Below are 25733 nucleotides of genomic sequence, written 5' to 3'. Positions count from 1 at the left end.
AAAAAGTAATCAATGTTCAAAAAAATTGGAGATTTATATTTCACGAGCTTTAATCTTGGCCTTCAATACGCAAAAAAAACAAGAAAAAGATTTGCATTATGTGACTACAACCAAGAAATTTTAATTGCAATCATTATACCTGCAGAGCTGTATTACATTTCCTTGTAATACTTAGAATAGGAAATTAACAGTAGCAATTTCATGATATCCTCTATTAAGTTTTAAAAGAAGCATTTTGAAAACTAATTGTTCAGAGGGACATGCTAACTTTACTTAGAACTTCAAAACTTAAAAGACTTAAGAAGTTAGTTACACAAATACAGTTAGTTACACAAATACAGCTGAACAATAATTTAGACTGCAAGTACTTCTGAGTAGTGGAGAAATACTCACAAAGCAGTTATGCAGAAATAATGTTAAAGACAATTTCAGGACTGAAGCATGTTTCAAGTGGACTCAGAATTCTGTAGGCAGTTTTAGGACAAAAATGCCACTAAACTGGAGTTTGCTACTAAACTCTAGATAGGGAAGTCTTGAATTGATGTTGAAGTCCTCACAGATACTCAAACAGCACTCATATCTCACTGACATTTAGGAACACAATCCTACTTATGTGAATAATTTTCACAGATATTTCAAAAAATATTCTGAGTTGGAAGGGACCTTCAAGGATCATTTATATATATATTCTAATTTTTAATTCCAGTACCCTTCCAAACTCTTTTTTTTTTTTCTTTGTCTCAGACTGTACTTACTCCAATACAACATCTGCTGCATGTTCAGCATGTTTTGCAGCAGTATGAAAGTTTTTTGGTTTTTGGTAGATAAATTAAACTCCTCTAAGAAAACAACAACTGATTCTGGACTATCTGTGTTTTAGGCAAAATGTTTGAAGGAGTAGCCAAGAAAGACTCTGGACTGTGTCAGATTACCCCAGCCTCAGTTTCCCTCCTCTCAGTTTCTCAGTGTACCTTACACCAAGACACTGGAAATGGGAACACACTGGCTAGCTAAAGGAAATACCAATCTTTTCTTGGTGCAGTTCCCCGCTCTCTCTCAAAACTCAAAACCTTTTAATGGAAATATATTTTCATATTCATGTATCTACAGTTTACATTCTTTGTACACAAAAGAATTCTAACATTTTGAAGACATTAATCCATTTGCTATGTAACTAACATTCTACTTCCTCTCCTAGTATTTCCACAATTATATCCTTCTTATTCCTCAAATTAACTGAATTATTTTACTCAACTACTTAACCTATATCCAAAGCATTTCTATATGCAGAAAGTGGATTAATTTACTTTTATTAAAGAAGGAATTATTTAACCCTCTACACAATATTATTCAAGACACTGACTCTGTAAGAAGGCTCTGTACTTATACATGTTTCAAAGAGTACTTTGGCACCTTGCCTAAGAGATCTGCTAAATCAGAAAATGTTACCAGTTCTTCTATTCTCAGCTTCTACCACAAGTTATCAGATCAATTTTTCAGGTCAAAGATGATAGTAACTACCATAACAAACCTCTGGCTATTATTCCAAAAATCTTAAATCAGCCCACGCAACTGCTGGCCTAAAAATAAATTTATTCAGGAGGTTACGGTGCTGATGCAGCTCATAGTAGAGTCATCTTCAAAATATCAGGGCTTATTAATTCTGTTTTGGAGGTAGGCCTAAACTTATTCTAGCACATGCATTTGACTCTGCAAACTGTACTCCATGGCACTCCAAGAACACTTGCTACTAGGTTTCAAGGTGCCCTGAACAGGCCAAAGTACCCAAAACAATGGAATAAGTCAGTCAGCCTGAGACAGGCCTCACAGTAAATACATGTGTAGCTACACGTACAGTCGCACTCTGAGAAGCTCCTGTCATGAAGCTATGGTACTATGTCAGATGACAAGAAATCAATTATCATTCCCTTGTACTGGGAAAGAGTCTAAAGAACTGGTTAGTACACAGAAATTGTGTATGTTCCTCCATTAACTCCACAGAAGTTACCTTTCTGAGCCTTTTCCAACAATGGCTTTGGTCACTGTATATTTAAATTGATTTTCATGAAAAAAAAATGCAGCTTTCTTATGAAAACAGAACAATAGACTAGATAGAAAAATACTAACTATGCATACCCAAAAATTAATAGTTAGGTTCAACCGATATAATTTTAGGTGCCTAGGCTCCCATTATAGTCACTGGAGAACTAGTCAATACAAAATCCAATTCATCTCACCACCAAACAGCAGACATTTAGCTTTCACTATTTTTAACAGAACTCCACTGACTGTAATAAGAACTCAGAACTTGAGATGTAGACACTGAGGATCTATGTATCTTAGCTGGAAATTCACTTGCCATGCATGTATTACCATTTTGGATGCCAGTGGCGGCCATTTCAGTGGCCTGTGTCTCTTTTACATGCTGTGCCATGCCCAACAGCCCTATGCAGATGTCCTACAGCCTCTGAAGTGGTGGAAGGCAACAATGTTTGGGCAACTGATGCCTATTTTTCTAATTGGGCAAGATGGAGTCCACTTGAAGGTTGTGTTTTACATTAAACTAATACTGAATTGCTTTTAAAAGCAATTAATCAGACTCAGATTTTTAAAGAATATCTTTCAGTATTTCTAAGCATATACACAAATACAAGTTAAGTGTTAGGGGACTAAACGTGGTAGTCACAACAAAATACCACACATTACACATGTAAACCACACTGCAGCAAATATGAGAACACGGCTTTCAAGGTAACTGTTATTTTATTTGTACACTTCTTCTCACCTCTCCACTTCTAAAGAGGATTACCTTAGGCCACAGATTATAACAGAGCCTGATTTTAAACTGTAAGTGGTCAAAGGCTTTTCTGTTTTCTGTCAGAAATGTATTTCTGTGTCTTTTTCATTTTTATTCCACTTCATCATTTTGCTTGGTTGATAAATGTGATTAGCGCTGACAAAAGTTGGATCGAGAGCAGAAGACAGAAAGAACATATGATTACAGCAGAATTAATGCATTTGAAAACCTTACTACCTAGAGAAAATGAAGCAACATATCCCATATGTGCTGATTAATTTGTCCTCTGGATTGTGGAAGTTCAATAATATTACTAGCAATAAACAGAAATGGTCCCTTATAGTGCACTTCTGATTACTAAAGCTCCCCACAAAAACTCACTAAATACAGTCACTGATCATTTCCTTCTGTCAGTGAATGCAACTTCTGAGAGGTTCTTGCCTAAGCATAAGTCTACTTAAGTTTTATTTATGCCTTTTAAGATGCAAGGACTTATCTGAAATACCATTAAAAAAAGATGGCTACTAAAATTTTCCAATTTTAAGATTAATCATGCCATTATAAAGGCATAGCTCTTGAAAATATAATATTTTTAAAAGAAAACACAACTAGGGTTTAGAGCCTGTTCATGGGAAAGGATGTAGTAGGAGTGCCACAGTTCTTATTATGGCACAGATATTTAGAAAACATACTTAAGTATTAAAAATACTTTTTTCATAGTAATTTTGAGACATTCTAAAAATATGAGAATCAAATTTATAATAAATTCAGCAAACATTACATACCTCAACAGCTGGAACAATGTCTATGCCAACCGTCAGAAATTCTTCAAACTTCAGAAATGGATTAAAGCAGCTACCAACATCAAGTAATCTGATCTTTCCCAAGGAGTGAAGGAACCTAAGAAGCAGCAAGAATTCAGTTTTATCCAGTGTTATTTTTAAAACTATATTCTGAATTACAATTTCAGATAGCTAATGCAAAAAAAGTCTCACAGAACACCACAGTAGTGACTAATAGAAGTGAATGTCTCACTTCAATTGCTGAGATACCTAAAGAACCAAGCTCCTTCAATAAAAGCAGTTGGTGCTCAATCAGAAGAGTCTTGTTCAGAACAGCTGTGATATTATTAACTTGTGTACTTGGAGTAAGTAAGTAAATAAAAAGGTAAATTGTGTGTCCACTAGACAGGCTTTCTCTTATTGCTTTGTGTTTCCCACTTACCTTCTTTGTGGTATTTATTGGTGTTGAAGTCACACTAGACACCACAGTTAAAACTGCAGGAGTTGAAAAGGGAAACTGGCAACGCTATGAACTATGTAGTTGACAGTTCCATTTTAAAGGGCAACTGAAGTCAAGTGGCATCATTGGTTTAATGAAGACAAGAAAACACATTCCAAGGTAAAAAACCCAACAACTATAAACAAAAGCCTTTAGTTATTCCTTGCAAATTTAAAACAATCTTTTATTTGCTTTATGTTAGCTAACATTTTCTTTAATGGATGACTGCTGAAGGTTCACTCCAATTCCGTTCCCAACGGATGCTGTGAAAGAGCTAGATCAGTCCATGCAGAGTCACAAACATAAAAAACAGCTGTTCAAGTTGTAGGGAAGTTATTCTAAACATTTAAATGAAATGAAGTATCTCCTCAAAACTACTAGGTGCAACAAAAGTCTATTCCATGCCATGCAATCAATTTTCGTTTTGAGAATCCAAAAGCTTTTTAATGAGAAACAGTCAAAAGCAGCCATCTAGTTTGGGAAAGAGGGTTCTAAATCAGAGTACTTCTGAACTACTCAAAAATGAAGAGTTATCCTGTAAGAACTCTGGAGAACATCTGCCACTGTGTGATGACCATATTCAAGGTGAAATTATAGATAAGAAGGCCAATATCTGTAATGCTAAATACTTAACTATGCTATCAAACAACAGAGGTAAAAAAAAAAAGGTGGTGGTGGGGAAATAACTTGAGAAATTATGACTTCATTACTTACTGCTTAGACTGATAGAAAGAGTTTGACATACTGCTAAAGACACTTTAATAGACAATGCTGTTCCAGAGATGCACACAAACCCTTTCAAAACTTCATGGGAAATGAAAAACAACAAACCAAAACCGCACACTGAATAACTGGCCCGTCATCTTCTCAAACAGATGCAAAAACTTACTGAGTTAAAAAACAGAGTGGAGTGGGTGATCGGAAAGAAAACAGCAGACTGAAGAAACAAAGAGAGGACATTCTACTGTCTGGTAGAAGCCCCCATTACAGCACAGCAGAAGATATGCTACAGGCTGGCAAAGGAGATTTGCCTTTTCTTTGGAAGCTCTGATGTCACCTATGACCCAACCCAAAACCAATCTGAAATGCTGTTATGAAGATAAAAGACATCATTGTTCTTTTCTTGAAGCTAAATACATAGTTTAAGAAGAGAAAAAAAAAGATGCGTGGCAACTTTTGAGGATAGTGACTACTGACTTACCTCTGAAAGCATTCTTACCTTCTAAAGGACAGCCTCCTTTACCAATGCCCAGAGTAACATTCGTAGTCTTCAAGTTTGCAACAACAGGCATTTTTTTTTCATGACTAAGGCAGTTACTACCATATATAATGTAGCATCAGGTAACATCAATGCACCTGTACAGAAGTACTGGCAATCAGCTGTCTTGTCATCATTTAAAGGTTCTGCATTGTCCTGGTACTTATCTAACCTGATATGCTGCACTCTTGGAAGAATTACAATTAGAATTAGAATGTTGCACTCAGTTATCATGAATATTAAGGACTCAGTTGCTACATATCCTACAATCAAAGACATATTTTTTAGTTTCCTCGCATTCTGAATTTAGAGATCCCTGATGCTTATTCTTTCTTTGCTATTGCAAAAAACCACTAAATGCTGGAGTTAAACAATTCTGTTCCAGTCCACATGTACAGACTCTACACCCACCTGTTCTATAAAGCACAACTTGATGACTGCATCCACACAATTTAAAAAAAAAAAATAAAAAAAGAGAAGAATTTATACAGCACTACTACCACCCGACAGTTTGAGCTCTTTCTATTGGATCATTTACAGGGCTGCATTTAAAAAATTTCCATGATGATTTGTAACATACTGGAACATCCAAACTCCATTAATAGAGGCAAACAAAGTCACAGCTTTCACAGGGACTTCACGGAGAAGAGAATGGTAATAAACTTTCCAGTAAGCAAATGTTATTATTTTGCTTCAAGTGTCTGTAGCCAAAACCAACTGGCATCTCCAAAATATCACTTGTCATGCTTCTGGGAAAGACTCAGCCCTAGAGAGATAGATAACTGCAAAAAACTTTCAGAAACAGATCTGCCAATGGAGTCCAACCAAGCCACGGCGGTACTCATAGCAACAACAGAACAGTAAGGAATACTTCAGGAAAAAAAAGCCTTTAAGCAGCAATAAAGAGATCTAGGCTCTCTGGGCTCCTTCCAGACTCCCAGTCACCTCCCAGAGAGAGGATGTTGGAGAAGCAAGAGAAAACATTTTGTTGCATTTGACAGAATAATAAATAATGCCAAGTTTAAGTATTTTGCTTCTGTATGGAAGAGAAGATATCCAGGACTTACTTCTCTTGAAATACCACCACAACCAAGGCAAACAATGCAACAATTATCTTTAAATTAAAACTACAAACATTACCAAGCTACTCTGTAAGTTAGTATTGAGTGTGATTTCAGAATGAAGATGACAGCAATGTTTCCAAGCTTTGATGACAATAACATTGTAATCTGTGTAATAGGAATTTGCATAGTGTTAAGGCAGATCCTAGTGGCCATAAATCACAAATGTGGACTGAGGTCAAGTGTAGTGTCTTTCAGCATATCTCCTTGTCTTGTGGCAATGGATTTACCATATGAAGGATGGAAAAAGTCCTGTCAAAGATGGACTGGTGAAGAAAAAGAAGAAAATAGCTCAAATTTTATAGAAACAGAAGTTTTTAATGTTGTTTAAACATATCTTAAAATGGCTTTTTGCATTTTCTGCAAAGTCACTGCTCTTCTTCCTGACACTCCCTGCAAAGAACTCTTATCTCCCATGTTGTCTAGCATATGGAGACAGTAATGGCAGATTCTCACCCATTCAAACATGAAAACGTATGCCTTTATATGCTTCTGCTCTGTATGAGAATCCAATACGGTAACAACAAATCAACAGACACCTGGGACCATAGCAAATGTAACGAGAGAATATGACTCTACTATGCAGAGAAAACTTCCCATAAAAAGGAGAGACAGACTCCAGAGATCTAAACATTTTCCTTTAAAGCATTCAATGAAATACTTGTAGAGACCAAAATTAAGCCACACAGTTCAGAACTGTCTAATTTCCAAAAGAGCCCACTTCACCTATGGTAGAGCAAAAAAAAATCATGATGACGTATTCTGTCTTTGTATTTACAAAACCTGCATTCTTTGCTGCAGCATTATTTTTGACTGCTTAAAGGGGGACACTACTTCACACTAGTAAAGCATTGGAGCACATTTCTGGAAACCTACAACTCTGTATTCCGAACTAAGCAGAAGTCAGAAACTCTTATCTACCACTAATGGACAACTAAGACATTTGATACAGGGCAAATGCATTCTGATAAGTGTGTCACATCTAAGGAGTCCTGTAGTCTGTGTTTAATACAAATATACTTTGAAACCACAAAAATAGCAGCTTCAGATGCTCTCTTGTATCTTGACTTCTTACTGCTTGTCAGGTTTTGCTGCCTCTTGGAATAGTGGTACAGTGAATCACTTAGTAGCAATCCTCAGATTGTCAGTTATCAGTAGGAATAGGATACTAGTTAGGCAATTGAAATAATTTTGAAGCTCTTAAGAAGCACTTAGATCCTGTTACCAAACATACACAAAGAGCAAGGACCACTGACTGGAGTGGTCTGAAGATCGCTAGTTCAGATACCTAACTTTTCAGAACTGTAACTCTTAACTCAGATTCCTCAGTGAAACTGTAAGTGTAATCTACATGACAATCACTGACCACCATGAGCCACTGACTTAGAAATGTACTCTTGCTGAATTCATTGTTAATCACTCTTCAGTGTCCTGTTTCCTAATGATTTTCAGTCAAGACAACATTAAAAACATGGGAAGTACTTTGCCACTGTAAGCAAACTCCAAACGTATCTTGAATTCAAAGTTCTGTAGGTAGTAATGTGCAGACAGAAAACCAAAATGTGAACAGTTAAACATCAGAAACTGGTAAAGAAGGGGACATAACCCGGAAAAGGAGTGCATTTTAAATACATTCCCACACTTGTTCAGTTTAAGAACTTGTCCCTGCCCATGGCAGGGTGATGGGAACTAGATGATGTTTAAGGTCCTATCCAAACCAAACAGATCTATGATTCTAACTTAATGAAGGGACTGCAGCTCTTGATTATTAGCCCACTTAAAAATGTATCTATTATTCAACTAGGTGCTAAGTACAGGTAAGTAACATTTTATCTTTGAAATAGATAAAAAGAGAACAGTTACATGACCATAAGAAAAGTTACCTATCTCTGAAACAATTCACTTCAAGTGCTGATGTCCTACTTTAAAGTTTTAAGTTACTCTACTATTTATCAAGGATGGGATGGGGAAACAGTTAAGAAGGCCTATGATGCTGCCAGAAGAGCAGAACCAAGATGTACATCTGGTTCTGACTGGTAACACTCGTAGGCCTCAAATCTTTCATAACATCCACATATAAAGATGTCCAATGGGAAGGTCTATCTTGCTGAGACACACATGAAAGAAGGAATGATAGGTTGTATCATCAGAGGTCAAATCAGCATCTCAGAAGAAACCACACAAAAAGCAAGACTGCTTAATTTGATAGAAGAAGAAGAGAAACAATACTCAAAAAGAAAACAAGGGAGTGCCTTATTTATTGAAGGGAGGAGCTGTTAACCAGCAGACAACAGCCACTTTTATCTTGCAGGACTGAGTCACTTTGATGCCCAGCTTCACAACAGATGCAGTTGTAATGTTAGAGACATTAAAACGTCTATAATTACATGTAGAGAACTCATTCTTGGATGGAAGGATAATAACTGTGGATAATACATTACTTTTCATATAAATAAAAGTAAAAAACAAGGACTGCTCACATTAGTTATTTCTGAGAGACTCATCAATTTCATTCTGGCAGAGGTGAGCAACCTGAGCAACTGGAATTGGGTTCATCAAAGTAGCTGACTGGTTTTCTGATCTACAGCAAACTTTGCATTTCTGGTTCCTACAATATTTCCCACCATCACCTTTAAGAGCTAAGTGCCTGAGTGCCTACTTCTCTCCACTTCTCCCAGCATCTTTTTTACTAGCCATTGAACTTTTATTACCAAGCTAGCTTTGCTCCTTACCAAGTACAGGACAGTCTATCTATAATAACTTGCCAGTACAGGTAAGTTCAGAAAGAGTTCCTACCTGGTTTTAATACTACTTGAGAGAGGATTATATATGGGAGGAACAAAATTATTGTCTTTACACTTACCAGAGTAAAAAGACTCACAGACTTAGTCATTACTATAGACAAACTCACAACTCCTATTTGTAGCATTACACGATCGGAATGTAGATTAGACCAGTTATGCCTCACTGATTTAAGGTCTGTACAGCTACTAAAAACCTTACTATCATCTGTTGCTTACTCGGGTATTATAAAACTTGCCTTTGCCAGGAATGTCTTTATGGGTGTATATATTTTTAAAGTTTTAAGAATGAAAATAAAAATAATCATCACTCACTGTATTAACAAGTACTTTTAAAATAATTTATAAAATTTCTCTATTAACTACTTTCTATACACACAAGTCAGAACAAAAGGGAAGGCTACAAACCACTTGTAGCAAGAAGGAACTCAGATGAAGTTAGCTCTGCAACAGTCACTACTAACTGTAGAAAGTATGAAGACAGAGTACATGCAAAGAGAGCGTTAATGCTTTTTGACAATGCCTCCCACCTACGACAGAAAATCTTTAAGTTGTGTATGGTCATCGAACCTATTGATTTAAACAAACATGAGAGACACAAAAAATACCAGTTCCTAAGTACAAACATGTGCTAATAACATTAACTTGTTCATTTTTTTCGTAGCTGATACTACATCTAACTTAGTAAGTGCTGATCACAGAAGACATGCTACAATAATGAGAAAAAAAAATCTCTACACAACAGAACAAAAAACAATACTGCAGGCAGTTCTAAGAACTGGTCTATAAAGAATATAAAACAGGTCATAAGTGTACCATATACAGACTCTATGCTTATGCTTTCATTATTTTGTTGTATTTGCAAAATATGATTTTTTTTCCCATCACTCATGGAATAGCCACAAACATGACCCATGTTATTTAGGGAAAAAAAACCAAGGGTGAGACTTCACTAAAATAATATAGTTAGTCCTGAACGCCAAAAATAAAATTCTTACTTGAGTGAAGGTCACAAACAAAATTAAAACTGTTGTTAGGAAAATACCTCAAGGATACTACAACTTTTGCAGAGCCAGTCATCAGAAAGCTAGCACATTAAAAGTTAAGTGTTGTAATTCAAAATTGCTTTTGAAGTATATAATTGGAATCAAGAGTTTCTCTGCAATTATTTATGAAGAGAAAGTTTTAAGTACTCTGATATTTACATTTGGCACTTAGTACTTACATAAGCAATTGACTTTTCAACAGTGCTGAACAGCCATTAGATTCTAACTTAATTAACATCTCCCTTATTTCACCTCAAGGTTTAATATAAATTGCATTGCACACCAATGACATACTAAAGTGAAACTCCTCTAGCACTTAAATGAAGATGACTAAGTTGTCATTCTCAAGCAATTTTTTTTATGGCATCCACCGAAATATACTACAACATAAGAATTTCTTGAAATGTATATATTCACATGAAAATGCCCTTTCTTAACTATTAAAAACACATCCGACTGATCTAATGAGTTACAGGGAAGAAATGTCAGGGTAAATTTTAAAACTGAAAAAGGGAGAAAAAGTCTGGAAAACAAATAAAACTTACTCTTCTGTCATAGTTTCATGATTTGTCAAACCAAAGTTTGGCAAAGGATCTTCAATCTTGGGAGTCTGAGGAACATTTAAAGCTGGAGTGGTCTTAGAAGCAAGAAGGGCTCTTTTTTCATCTTTCTCAAGTGCTTTTCTTTTTCCACCATTCTGAAAATATTCTCGGCACACACTGAAAAAAAAAAACAAAAAGAAAAATTCCCCAGGAAAACTGAATGCTCTTTTTGGTCATTAATACAGGTAAGACACAAACCAAAGGTTTAAGAGATACAAGTGCTGTTAGCTTATAAACAAATCTGGGTTTTACTGCAACTTTGGTAGAACAGCTTTAGAAAGGATGTGATACACCCAACAACATATTTGAAGTCAAAGGGTGGGTTGCTGTATTTTTTTTCCCCCCTCAAATTAGGCCATAAGTCACAGCTGAGTAAAGAGATTCAAGACAGTTTTATCTGGATAGACCTTTAAAGCAAGACAGCAGAAGTCTTGTCAGAACATCACCAGAGGGTAAACTGCAGTTGTCACCTGAGCACCACAGTTCTCCACTGAGGTGCAAAGAGTTATTAAGCAGCTCCCCATAAACACGTAAACAGAGGATTTTGAAACACCGTGTCTTGTCAGGCACATAATATGAGGGAAAAGAAACATAATCCAGGCTTATAGGCTTACTTACATCCACCAGTTTTCAATTTTATTTGAGTTTGCCTGGGCATTTTTTGTTTTTAACTAACAGATATCTGCAGTACCTGTATTATTGTGGAAGACCTGTTTTAGTTTTCAGTTTTCTCCCACAGTTAATTATTTTTCTTATAAAAAATTGGAACAAAATAAGCTAGTGTTACTTAAAGAGCAATGTTAGCCAGTTTAAAGAAATTAATGTTACAAAAAAAGTTAAATTACACCTGCATACTTCAACCAGCATTCAGCATTAGGGCAGGAGAAGCAAGCATTTTGTTTGAGAATAACTGAATTTCATCCACAAAACAGAACTAGAACTGGTAACAATTTGTTGCTGTGAAATTAAAAAACCTGACTCTCCCTTCACAATGCAGTGTTTTTAATTAGATGTGCCAGCCAAGTATTTGCATGGAAAGGTTAACAGAAATAGTACTTGTTTGAATAATTTTTGAAATTTTAAGAATTTGAGTAATTTTTGAAATTTTTTTTTAAATTTTTGAAAGTTTTATGAACCACCCATTTTTATGATGTTTTCTTGAAATTCATTTTCCTCTAACAAAGCTGTAGAGGTTTGAAGGAAACATTCCAGAACACATAAATTCAAGTGTAGTTTAGTAATATCTTATACAAAGCAGATTCAAGATAATGGTATCTCAGATCATAAATTCTGGAATGGACATGTTGGGATAATGCTGCATTTAAATCACAAATTGCAACAAGGACTTGGAATTCACAGGCCTTATCTAAGGTTTGGTGGTATTTTAGGCACCAAATATACACCACATAAGATGTGAAGGATAAAAAAGTCATTGGAGTGGAGTTGCATTGAGTTTCTTAGATGGAAACACACACAACCAGACAGGTACAGACAGAAGTCACTTTACTTCAAGACAGGTAGGAAAGAAGCACCTTGAATCAGAAATGTATAACCACAGAACCAGTAAGGTTAGAAGGGACCACAGTGAGTCATGTGGTCCTACATCCCTGCTCAAGCAGGATCATCCTAGAGCACATTGCACAGGATTGTGTCCAGACAGTTCCTGAATATCTCCAGTGAGGGAGACTTCATGACCTCTCTGGGCAGCACAGTCACACAGTAAAGAAGTTCTTCCTCATATTCAGGTGGAACTTCCTGTGTGTCAGTTTCTGTTCATTGCCTCTTGTCCTATTGCTCAGCCCCACCGAGAAGAGCCTCGTTCCATCCTCCTGACACCCTCCCTTCAGGTACTTAAAGACATCGATGAGGTCCCATCTCAGTTGTCTCTTCTCAAGGCTGAAGCTCCCTCAACCTTTCCTCAAAAGAGAGATGCTCCAGTTCAGGTTGCAATACTACCAGATATATAGACTGTAAAACCATACCAACTCCATCCATTAGAGATTGCACATATGGAAAGACAACAATTCTAAAATTAATGAAGTTAAAGCAGAAGGAGTCAGTCACTTAACTTGGCAGGAAAGAGAGTTTTAAAAAAAATCAATAAAAAAAAGAGAACCAAAGAAAAACACTTGAATTACTGCTGGTATGTTAATTAAAGTGTATTTTACACTAAATTAGATTATTTATTTATAAGCATGTGATCAATTTAGAACTACTTAGTTTTGTGTGTCATTTAGTCAAAAAAATGAAACTTGGAAAGAAAAATCTTTTTCCTCAATTTGTGAGCTGCTGGTACCACTTTGTTAGCACCTTCCACTCTCTTTATTTTTATTCCAGGTCGTCTTCTTATTATATCTCTTAAAACATCCAGAATCAATGGCAGTTTAAATAGTGTTATACTGCCACTGATGCTGACATATAAGCCACAACATAGTTCACAACCTTGGGAGAATGTGTTGTTTTTTTCCTCCACCATTCATGTTATCAACCTTTTAATTCCCTAGGAGCTGGTATGCTGCCCAGTTTAACACTGTTGCATGGAGAATTACCTACTCATAAAGTACAGTATAAATTCCTCTTGTCATTGGTAAGGCATTGTTTCCTCATTTTTGGTACCGACGCAAATCAGTACTTTTTCCATCCTTCTACCCCTGTCTATCATGTCAACTGATTTCTCATAATTCTATATTCTTCTTAACTGACCTTCCTCATCTGCACATAAGACACTATCAGAGTCAACCACAAGGAGAAGCATCTTCTACTCCTGGGTTTTCCCTGGTAGACAGAGAGCCAGAGCCACAGGAAGGCCCAAGAATGGATAAAATTCTTCATATTCAGATCCTAGTCTGCATAGCAGTGCAGTTCCACAAAGTACAAAAAACCCCCCAGCCAAATCCACCTATCCAAACAAAAAAACACCCCATGTCACAATGCACTTCGTAACCACCAAGGGTTATCTCCCTTTTATGCTTTTCTGAAGGCACAGTGCTTCTGGCATGATTACTACATATTGCCCTTTTGGTTCCTTAGCCTTCAGAGGAGCTGTCTATGTACTCCCCTTGTGGAAGTGAACCTCACACTCACTGTGGGGTAACAGTGAGCATGTCAGCAGGCACTGTGCTAGTAGCTAACCAGAGGTAATGCACTCTGTAGGTTACCCCACAGGAACCTGCTGATGTAGCCACATGTTTAACTTCATGGCCTTTAAAAGCTGTCACTGGTCACTGGTTTGAGTATGCAGTTATACAAGATTCTGCATTTAACAACTGTCTCAAGTAATGAACACAGCATCTCAATTATCTACAAAGAGAAAATTAAGGAATCTATTTTTAATTCTGAGAACTGACATGGCTCCATTTTTAACTGACATTTAAACATTCAGTTTTTGATGACATAATATTAGGTTTACAATTAACATTCCTGCTTGTGAAGAATTGTGCAATGTAAATGCTACTTGAGTTGACACTTGCTACAGTTCACACAAAATGTGAAATAAGTATTTCAGGTCTAAACTGTTTTAAGTTTGCTGGCAGAGATTCAGGTCAGGTTTCTGGGTGAAGTGTGCAATTCAATTTGTTGCTTTAAAAAAGAAACAAAACCCCCAAATCTATGTATTTCCTCAATGAAATTTGTTTTCCATAGTTCAAATTTCACATGGTAAATAACCTGTTCAGACTGAGCCCCCTGCTCTATTATGTGGGTTGGACATGTGAAGGAAGTCTCAGTAAGAGCCAACATGAATACATATTATTTTGTTAATACTCTCCAGCAATAAAAGCTTAGTTTTCAAAAAGAGTGATGATCAAACCTAAGCATTTCAATAGAATATAAAAGGAAAAAAATGAGGGTGACATTGCCAAAAAACACTATATGAAATTTAAAAGCCATGACAGAATTGGTAATTAGCTCTTCTAAATTAAAGTTAATTAAACTAAATTAAATGGTGTGGTCAACTTTTATCATGGCAAAAGACAGTTTCTGATAGCTGTAATCAATGCTTGAGGATTTCAAGCACCCAGTTTTACTGGTTAACTGACACAGTCCATCTCTTTCTTTCTGCTTTATGAGGAAAAAGTGAGCTTGACTCATTTTCCTTACGATATTTACTAACCAAAACCTAACACTGAAGATGACTTTCAGTGAGGACACAGAGAAATAACAAACTTCCCTTCAGAGCTGAAGGAAAGTCTGGACTTCCCATCATGGTTTCTGTCTGCAAAACATTTCTCCCCTCCTCCCACACTCTGAGGAACAAATTTATAAATGTCAACTGTCAGAGCTGCTAGCCTGAAAAAAAATTAAATTGCAAATGCTTCTACAGGTTTAACTCATCCACATCCCAACATCCAAAGTGAAGGGAATCTCAATTGCCCTTGCACACATTAATCATACCTATAAAAGCAGAAGTTTCCTTAGGACTGGAAAATATTTTGCGATTGTCATGCACGTCCAGCTTCAGGCTAAGGAAATCCAGTATTCAGCACAGGTGAGAGCAGTCGGTTTCTCAATGTAAAGTGTTATATTTTTTTATCAGTATAATTATATTTTTTTAAACTTCAAGTTGACAAACTTGTACACAATACATTTTTCCATTTTGTTTTTGATACTTGGTCTCATTTCTAGGGTTTTTCCTTTTGAGAAATGCGACTAGATCTGTAATCAGATGTTTCTCTGATAGTGTGTCTACCCCAAGACAGTTTCTGGAGGAAGTATCTTTTAATATGAGAGGATTCAAAGCATTTGAAAATAGCCAGCAGTTATCATATGATCATTGCTCTAATTAGCTCTAGTAGTCAACAAACAGATACAGTTTTGTCAGAGCAAGGTAGTCATAGAATATCCTCAGTTAGAAGGAATCCACAAGGATCACTGAAGTCCAACTCCTGGCCCTGCACAGGATAGCCTCAAGAACCACACTATGTGCCTGAGAGTATTGTCCAAATGCTTCTTGAACTCTATCAGGCTTGGTGCTGTGACCACTTCCCTGGGGAGCCTGTTCCAGTGCCCAGCCACCCTCTGGGTGAAAAATCTTTTCCTAGTATCCAACCTAAACCTCCCCTGACATAGTTTCATGACATTCCCTCAGGTCCTGTCACTGGTCACCACAGAGATCAGTACCTGCCCCTCCTCTTCCCTTCACAAGGAAGTTGTAGACTGCCATGCGGCCTCTCCTCAGTCTCTTCTCCTTCAGGCTGAACAGACCAAGTGACTTCAGCTGCTCCTGATCTGCTTCCCCTCAGGCCCCTTCACCATCTTCATTGCCCTCCTTTGGATGCTCTCTAATAGCTTTATATCTTTCCTATATTGTGGCTCCCCAAACTGCACACAATATTCAAGGTGAGGCCTCACCAGTGCAGAGCAGAGTGGGAAAATCACCTCCCTCGACCAGTTGGCGATGCTTTGCCTGATGTCCCCAGGACACAGTTGGCCCTCCTGGCTGACTCATATTCAACTTGCCATCGATCAGGACCCCCCAAGTCCCTTTCTGCAGTGCTGCTCTCCAGTCTCTCGTTCCCCAGTCTGTATGTACATCTAGGATTGACCCACCCCAGGTGCAGAATCCAGCACTTGTCTTTGTTAAACCTCATACACTTAGTGATTTCCCAGCCCTCCAATTGTCCTGGTCTCTCTGTAGGGCCTCTCTTCCTTCAAGGGAGTCAACAACTCCTTCCAATTTGGTATCACTGGCAAACAATGTGTTTAACAGCAAAACTTAAGACTGTCATACAAATGTGAACGTTGAACATCGTCTTTTCCTATTTTAAATGGTTTCCCTCCTCCTGTTTATGCCACCTCCCTCTTAATTCCATTCTCCTGAAAGTGAATTGCTTGACTAACTGCATTCATCAAAAAACCTGCAAAACAGTGTTTAAGGGGCTTGCATTCATTCAATCTTCCAAATCAAAGACGATCAGCTTTCCAGTTCTAGTAGAGACCTGTTATTCTCAATGATCCTGTAAGAGATTACTTAGGCTTCCCCCCTTCTTTTGACTAGATAGCTCCAGTTTCTAGAAAAGAACCCTAAGGCTTTTGTGGAAAAAATTAGAATATTTTTCAAAATTTCTTTATCATTCTTGGAGGTGAGCTGCTGTTTGTTATTTTTAAATGCAGTGGCCAAGGTGATATTATGTCTAAGAGCAATGCTAAATAAAGTCAGAGCAGTACTTCACATATCTTGTTGACAATCTCATTCACACTCTGCAGTATGATATTTGCCTTTATTGCAAAAGCATCCCATGAGTGCTTCATATTCAGTCTGTGCCCTGCTACAGAACCCAAATGGCTTTTCAAAAGACTGACACAACCAATTACTCCCTGGCCTGTATTTCTACAGCTGATAATGTTTAATATAGTTGATAATATTTAGTGTAGTTAACAACAGTGTTCCATTTTAATTCTGCTCTCAGAGTGACAATTCCTTTCTCTTTGGAAATTTACAAATGTAATTAATAGTCTTTATTCTAGCAGACTTCTAATGAAAGTATTATTAGTTATGGATACAGAGGCAGACACTAACAAATTCCTTCTCAGTAAACCACATTTTAAGATAAGCTCCTCACATCTATTCTCTGCAAATTCTTCCAAACAGTTCTGCACTCACCTGACACTAATTTCAACAGGACCATATTTCTTTGCTCATGAAACAGTCAAAAGAGTTTTTAAAAAACAATACAGGTCTAGACAATGTTTTGTCACTATAGCAAAAAATAAAATCTGCACTTTAACTATTTAAAAAAACAGTCAAGTCAACACAAGTCTTAACACTGATGCAAAAGCAACAGAAAGAAGCAAACCTGCTGGTCTAGCTTATTTTGTTCTAACTAGGACCAGAACAGGCTGGCATTCACTGTCCACACAAAGGTTCATCAGCCTACCTATGCCAGCAAAAATTAAGAGTTAGGACAATTAGTTAGAGTAAGCACCATCTTACCCTACTTCAGCGTTTTTCTTAATTTTGTCTTGTAATAGAAATTAAACAGAAGTGTCAATCTGTAAATACCATGTGCTATTCACAATTTTCTAAATATATAAAAAGAAAGGAAGGAAAGAACAGTTGACTGTTGCTCAGGCTTTTTACATCACTGCTCAGGGGATCATTAACCTGGATCTGCAAGTGAATGAAGTTTTAATTGCTCTTCTGCTGTCTCTCTCCCCAGTTCTCCTCACAATTCCATGTTGCCTTGAAACAAAACTGGCCCCATATAACTCAGCATATGGCCGTCAGCATAGTCCATAATGTACTGCTTTTCATCTTTTACAGTTTCTAGAGCCTGGATATGTGCTTCTTTAAATCAAAACTAAAGAAGTAAAACAATAAGTTTTATGTCATCTGGTTTAAGAAGTAAAGTCTGAATTTTTCCAGTACCTTCAACTAAATACCTAGAAAGACTTTTGAAAGCAGTACTCGGCAACAAAACTGTCATTCTTGATCCTGAGAAGTACATGGAGCTTCTCTAGTTGTTATTCTGCACTCTCTGACTTATTTTATCAGATGCTAATGGAATACAAGGAAAATGAAGGAAAGAAAAAAAAACCCACAAAGTCTTTTGTGCCGTTTTTCCTTTCTTACTAATGGTAAAAACACTTCTCAGTTTCAGATCTCTGAAAAGATCTTCCTTCAAATTAAAACAAAACTCAGTCTCTCCTTTGTTCAACAGGGATACACTGGTGGTTCCAAATTATTTTCAGCATTCCAGTCCTAAATTAAAATTCATCTAATATAAAACAGCTCTCTTCCTGCTGTCATGGTGACACAGTAATAAGTATTGAGCAAAAGCCTTCACTTAAGTTCTCTTGCATGCAATTATGCACTCAGGCACAAGGAGGAGTAACAACAAAGGGACCTGCCACCTGTGTGGCACACCTCTTGGCACTGTGAGAAGGAACAAAATACTGCAGAACACTAAGTCAATCTGGTATGTTCTGGTATTTAGCAACTCAGGCCTCGATTTATTCCACGACATGCAGAAATGAAAAGTACCCCTCTCTTTCTGCTGATGTAAAAACTTCTGACCCCTTGACTTTGCAAACTGAAGTTACACGCTTTATCTGAAGCTTTATACTAAGAGTATTTTAGTGTCTCTTAATGGGTGAATTCTCTTCCTTATACAAGCTCAGGCTGCAAGGCCCAAACTGGACACTTATTTAAATGTTTACTTTGTAAATGATCTGTAACAGAAACCAAGTGAGAGCCCAAAACCTTCAGTACACAGGTCATCAACTGTCCTCTCCTGTCCACAAAGAACATTATCCTGTTCTACAGGGTAACAGACAAGCTTGTCACAAGCTGAGGGAATACTGCTTAGCTGAAATTAAGTCCACACAGCTCTACTGAAAAAAGTTTCACACATTAGATGACAATCAAATTGTAAAAAAATATCAAGCAATGTTCCATGGAATCTGCCCTGGGTCCAGTACAACTAGTTTTTTCACAGATAACCTGAACTGTGGAACAGTCAGTTCCAGTTCCTTCAGGGATCTGAGAGTGTTGCTAAACCAGTGTAGGGTGGGGGAAGACACTGCAAGAAATTACAGTATTAGAATTCAGTATGATTCAAGAAAGTGTAATGTAGAACAGAGAAACAAAAGTATCAGCATTTCCACAGAAGTAACGAATAACACAAATACAAAAAAACAACTAGCAACTGAGGAAGCCTGTAAAACAGAAACAGGCAGCTGGGGATCACAAGTGATCATAAATTAATGCCCTGCCAACTAAAAAAAACCCAAACAAAACAAGCAAACAGAACCCAAACCAAACCACCACCACCAAAAATACCAAAATCCCACCAAACAAGATCAACAGCATAAACAAGAGTTTACTACATCATCAATAAAATCTGTTTATTTTATTTATCCCTGACCAGGCCACTGAAATGTTCTGTCCATTTTTAGGTATAGTTTTTTATAACTGAATCACCTCTCTTGTAATTGTGATAAAGATACATAAGGCATGTCCAGAAAGAGGTCTATAAAGAAACACTTAACTCTAGTGGGTTATAATCAAGCTAAAGGATAAAAGATTGGTAAGTAAAGGAATGGTTTTCAAATACGTAAAATTATGTGGTAGGAAAAAAAACCCTAGCTTGTTATTACTTGCTCCATTTCCAGAAGCCACAGAACACCTCAAGTTTTCACCAATATGTACTCTAGATCAACTGTTTCAGAGTCAATCCTCTCTCCTTTTTGTTTTATGGGCTCAAGGGAATTTAAATTTAATGATACCACATCTGCTGTTCTTTGCTGCCTTTTGCTCAGCACTCTGCAACACTCACCAGCATGTCCTATAGACTGGCACACCAGATTACTTTTCACTTTTCTGAAGTCATTTGCAAAGGCAGGACCATTGATAAACTCTCTTCCCATTAAAATTTCAACAGCAGTTTGTTTTATTCTGCTGTACAGATTCTGTAGTATGTCTTGGGCGCCAATTCCTTGTATGCAGCAATTCTGAATGACCAACATTTCTTCTCTTTTAAGAATTTATTTTCCTCAAGGATTGAAATAGTTTAGCTTCTTATTTCATTACTTCACAATTCAGATAAGCCCAACAAAAATTAAATGCTTATGACTAATAGGAATTTTTAAGTTTTAAATACATTTGAAACACGTTTCACTGTGGTTAAAGACTGTTGCAGGAGATTAAGAATCGAAAACTAAGTACCAGAGATTTGCATTTAGAGATCAAGCACTATTATATGCATAAATCAAATGAAACCCCTGAAAACTAAATTTGAGCTACAATCACTGCATTTACTCAGTTTAGGTTAAAAAGCATGGAAAATTACTTCATAGGTTTACTTGCAAACAGCTTTAGTATGTCAGGAAAAAAAACCTGTTTGACTGTTGAGAATATTGCAAAAAAGATCATCTCATAACAAAAGCTATCTTCATAAGCTATTTCCTTAGTAAGTTGGAACACTAAGAAGGTATTGGTTTTAGGAAGAAATAAATAATTAACATGTTGTAGAACAAATTTAAAATACTGGTAAAAAAGTAAGAAACACTTAAGCTTTGTATTATAAATAACTGCAAGTAAAAGCGTGCAATTGTGTGTTTCAAATACATTAAGATTTACCTGCAACACCATTCAATTCGGCCTTCTCCTTCACAAGTCTTTGCCCAGTGATTATCTGCAAGGTTTTTCATTGCCACAGCATATTCACACAGAGTTTCCTCATCCTCACAGTGCTCACGCCAGATCTTATCAAAGTCTCCCACTAAACAAAACAAAACAAAAAAAAAGCACATCAGATACAAAGTCTCTCATTATCTCCAGGCAAAATCCCCATCTTCCAGTTCAAAACTTACATAATGCACCAAGAAATTAGTTTACCTGCTCATAACAGAAAACAAGGTCCCCTTTCTCTAGTTAAATGCAAAATTCCAAGTTTTGGAGCAGGAAGGGGCTATCAGGTACTTGAGAAACTAGAAATATTATCAGTACAGAGATTTTGTTCAGCTTGTTCTCTGAAATTAAAGTCCCTGGGAAGTTTCGCTTTCAGGTTTCTGTGCATGAGCATTAACATGACAAACATTTTAGAAATAAAAGACTGAAAGGTTTGTTACTAGCATTCATGTCCATGGCAAATACTGTGGATGGTATTACATGGAAAAGCCAAAAAAATAAAGTTTAACCCAGAATACAGATTTCTTTGGATACACTGGAAAAGAAATTCAAGCCTTCATTGATTTCTGTCTAATCAAGCCAGTCCCAGTGAAATAGCTTCTTCAGGGACAATACTGAAGAATCAAACTGACTACGATCAGGAAATCACAGACAAACTCATCTGCTGATCTCTAGGGACAGATTTATTTCCATGCTCGTTCACACGCTGAAAAGAAGTCTTGCAGGTTAAGTTCTGGAAGAAGATTTTCCTTCTTTTGTGGCCAAGTATCTACTTCTCCTAGCCTGCTTTACATAATGTACTGCTAAACAAAAACAACTAGTAGTGGCTAGCCACAATTCCTATTGTGCTTTCTACAGCATGCAAACCCTTGCTGTACCTTACTAAAAGTATGTTTCTGCTCTGAGAAAAAAAAAATACATGTTCACTGGTATGATGCTAATTTGGTAATTTCTTAATCACAAATGTGTGCACACATCTACAATAGATGCCAATCTGGAGAATAAAAATTATGTACCAATTTTGCACCTACAAGTTAGTAGAGCTAAAAATAAGTTTTCAAGAGTACAGCTGTACTTTAAGGTTTGATTTGGACGACACTTTTCACAACACAGTTCCAGAGCCAGTTTTTGTAGCACCTTTATATTAGAAGGTAATACTTCAAAATTGTATCAGTCATAAACTAACAACTAATGTCTGTTAAAGCCTGAAAGTAGTTTATGGTAGGACCTGTCCTCATATCAGTAAGAGATTTCTGTTTCTAACCCACTTATGGTAGTTTCTTTCACGTGCTTTGTTTTAATTAGCAGTAAATAATTAATTTCTTTTGGTGGTAACCTTTTTATTTTTTCTCTCCTGTGCAAAGCAGTAACAAACCTCACCTCATGTGTCCTCCACTTACAGAAAGACTATGATTGACAAGTATAGATATATACTTAAAAGATTTAAACCAAACACCCATAGGTTACTCCCTATTTAAGTTTGATTTAGGGATGTCATAGCAATTTTCTCTTAAAAAAATAATCATCCAGCACACTTGTACAATCATCAAAATGAGTCAAGTTTAAAATTATGCGTTTATACTCCCTCGTGTGAGATGGCAGTTAAGATGGAAGGGAGTGGCTATGATTTAGTTTTATCAAAACAGGGAAGCTATGCAAGAAATCACGTACTCTGCTTGTTACTGAACAAGCATATACAAGAAAGTTATTGCACTGGACAAAAAAATAAAAAATAAAAAAAAGGTGTAATACTGAATAGCATCCCTCATTATTTCCCAAATGATCCAAGTTCAGAGAGATATGCTTTACAGAAAAGGTACGAGCAGGCTGACCACTAGAGCAGAGAAAACACCCAAGTCACAGGCAGGCCCCCACAGTGGCAGTGGTTTCTGCTAAAACCTGTGGGCCACTTTCCAAGAGCTTTCAGGAGAGTCTTATGAACAAACAATCATGCAGAACAGAATTAACTCTACTGAGAAAAGAGAGCAGAAAATAGCATAGACAGTGGCCTACCAGCAAAGGGGGCAAAACAAGTACAACTCTGAGGAATCTGTATTTCTCGTGTCATTGAAATGCAGAATCTATACAGCCCCATGCCAGAAAGCACTAGCCAAGTTCAAAGTGATTCTCCACAGCCAATTAATTCTGGTGCAAGTTAGATAAAGTGTCATAGTTTCTTTGACACAGTATTCTGAATCTTATTGCATGCTCCAGACAACTGTGAAATGCTTGAATGATCTGCACTTGCTAAAGATTTTTTTGAAGAATACATGGCTAATTAGAAAGTAAAAAGTAAATGAATGAAGACTTACTGAAGAAAAATACCAAAAATACAGAATCCAAAGTTTAATACTGTTCTTTTAGTTCACTACTTCATCTGATCTATTCTTAAGCAATTATTCTATTGCCAAATAACCCTCTTCCGTTAAGAAATAAGACAGATGGGAAAGAAGAAATATGCAAAAACCAGATGTTCTTAACTATCCAGTCCTTACTTACAGCAAAGCAGTGATGTCTCCTAACACCAAATCCTGCTCTCATAGCAGCTCTTACTTCCTTTGGAACAAGACACAGATTTGCACCTCTCCCTCAAAGTCAGACAAGGGTCAAAAGCATTCACAGATAAAAGATCTTAAATTTAGATATACAGCAACAGACCCAAAGCTGACAGACAGCATGCTGGGACGTGATCTTTGTGTTACAACAGAGCTGCCTACGACAGTAACAGCTTCTTGGCTCTGGGTTGACAAGAAAATAAAACTGAATTATATGAATAACACAGGATAGAGAGTAGAATGATAGAGAGTAGAATGATACAGGAGAGAGATGCAGAACAAAAGAGAAAAATTCATCACGAAGTAATTTCATCACACATTCTATATCAAGTCAATTCTGTGTGCACTTCTGGTTTGTCTTCATTTACCAATATAGAGATACAAAAAATGGCTACATGGGACAGATACAGTACAGCCTTGTATAAGGAACAATTAAATAGAAGAAAGAAGAATATAGGTAAAAGCAGGAGAGGACATACTTCCACAGGACCACAACTGACAGGAAATGTAAATATGAAGTAACTGTCTGATTGTTCTAGGAGTAGGGGACATTAAAAAAAAAAGTTATTTCCTCATAAAATGTATAATTAAGCTTACAGTCCATGCAGTTGGGCAAACTATGAAAAGAAAATCCATGACAAACTCCATATTTGAAGATGCAATTTCTACCTCAGGACCTCCTAAACCATGAAATCACTGAAAGGCAGAATGGTAAGCAAGCACACAGTGATAATCCAGCAGCACGTCTCACTTATTCTTGCCTAAGCATCTGCTGTTAACCCACTGTCAATACTGACTTTTACGATGCCTATTTCTCTGCCCTTTCATAGGGTAGAATAGAAGGTCCAAAACAACTGCAGATAAAAAGATCATCTTAAAACACTGGCACCATTGTGCAGGGACTTTCAAAGAAGGGTTTGAAGTCAAGTTTCCCTTGAGCAAGTAGTGTGGCAATGGATTGTTTTGTTTGGGGGTTTTTTCCCTGCTATTTTCCAGAGTGAGCTTTGAGAAGACATAAATGGGCATATTAGATTCACAGGAACCTTAAATCCAGAATCATGCTCCAATACCGAGTTGAAAATGCAAATAATCCTTCCTATCTCTTGAGAATTTGAGAGTGACCACAACAGGTCTTGCAGCATCCAATTTCAAACTGATACCCAGAACACAAAAAAGCTATGTATTGATTTTTTCAATCAATACATTATAATCCACTGCGTATTAATTTTTCAAGCAATACATTATAATCCGTGTGCAAATACTGCATTAACTCTACTAGAGTTAAACATTTATTTATGAATCAATAAATTCTTGCTTGTGTAACCAAAAAGGCAGTAAAATACGCAGCAAGGTTTGACCACAAAATAAATAGCTACTAGAAAAATAAGACAAAATCTTCTGTTAAGCAATCAGTAACACTGCAAATAAAATAGCAATTTGTGGTAGGTTAATCTAATCGAACTAAAAGTCTTGCATATTTGATCACATCTTAAAGTTAATACTTGATTTCGTGTATTAATTTTTTCATCTCACATACTCATGACCATATCATAATATAAAGGCAACTCAACACTCTTACTGTGCACCTAGAGATCACCCTTTAGGCAATTTAAAACCTCTTTTGAGCACTGAATCTTCAGAGATCTTCACACAGCTCAGATCTCATCAAGGAACCAGTTATGCCAGTGTTCAGCTGGAAAGTCTGAGTGGCAAACCTAGCTCATAACAGGAGTTTCACAAACTCAAATCACTATAGTGACGTTATTTTAAAATTATTTAATATTTGCTCTACTTTATCCAGAATTACCTAGAAAAAAATTAAATTACCTACTTTTCACCTTGAACTACTCCTTTAAGAACAAGAAAGGCCAAAGCCCACTGCTTCCAAGAATTGCCAGTGACCATGTGACTGACCAACCTGTTCTCTGTAGCACACCCCTTTTTTAATGCAGTAACAAAAATCTAATACTATTTACCTAGAAGAGATGAATCCATCTAAATAATTTCCACCCACATTAATACTGCCTGCAGAACAGCCAAGTTATAACCCTGAACTCGCCCACAGAGTAATCAGCAGTTGCTGAATACTGTCACAAAGACAACAGGTCAGGAACATGGAAGTTATTTTTCAATTACAAGATAA

At 36.7% G+C, this 25733-nt stretch overlaps 1 protein-coding gene across 1 annotated transcript in view; it reads right to left on the bottom strand.

The window, feature by feature from the left end:
* The window catches only part of BMT2 (base methyltransferase of 25S rRNA 2 homolog), a 34140-nt gene that overhangs the window by 2702 nt on the left and 5705 nt on the right, over positions 1–25733 (bottom strand). Inside the window, exons 2-4 of the mRNA XM_050324061.1 lie at positions 20985–21126; positions 10850–11023; positions 3583–3697 (exon numbers count right to left, since the gene is read on the bottom strand). Coding sequence (XP_050180018.1) covers positions 3583–3697; positions 10850–11023; positions 20985–21126 — 431 coding nt within the window. The remainder of the gene's footprint in view (positions 1–3582; positions 3698–10849; positions 11024–20984; positions 21127–25733) is intronic.

The sequence above is a fragment of the Myiozetetes cayanensis genome, unplaced genomic scaffold (assembly GCF_022539395.1).
Source record: "Myiozetetes cayanensis isolate MyiCay16 unplaced genomic scaffold, myiCay2020 scf3, whole genome shotgun sequence".
Taxonomy (NCBI): Eukaryota; Metazoa; Chordata; class Aves; order Passeriformes; family Tyrannidae; genus Myiozetetes; species Myiozetetes cayanensis.
The sequence above is the reverse complement of the archived record's forward strand: the minus strand, read 5'-3'. Positions and strand labels throughout refer to the sequence as shown.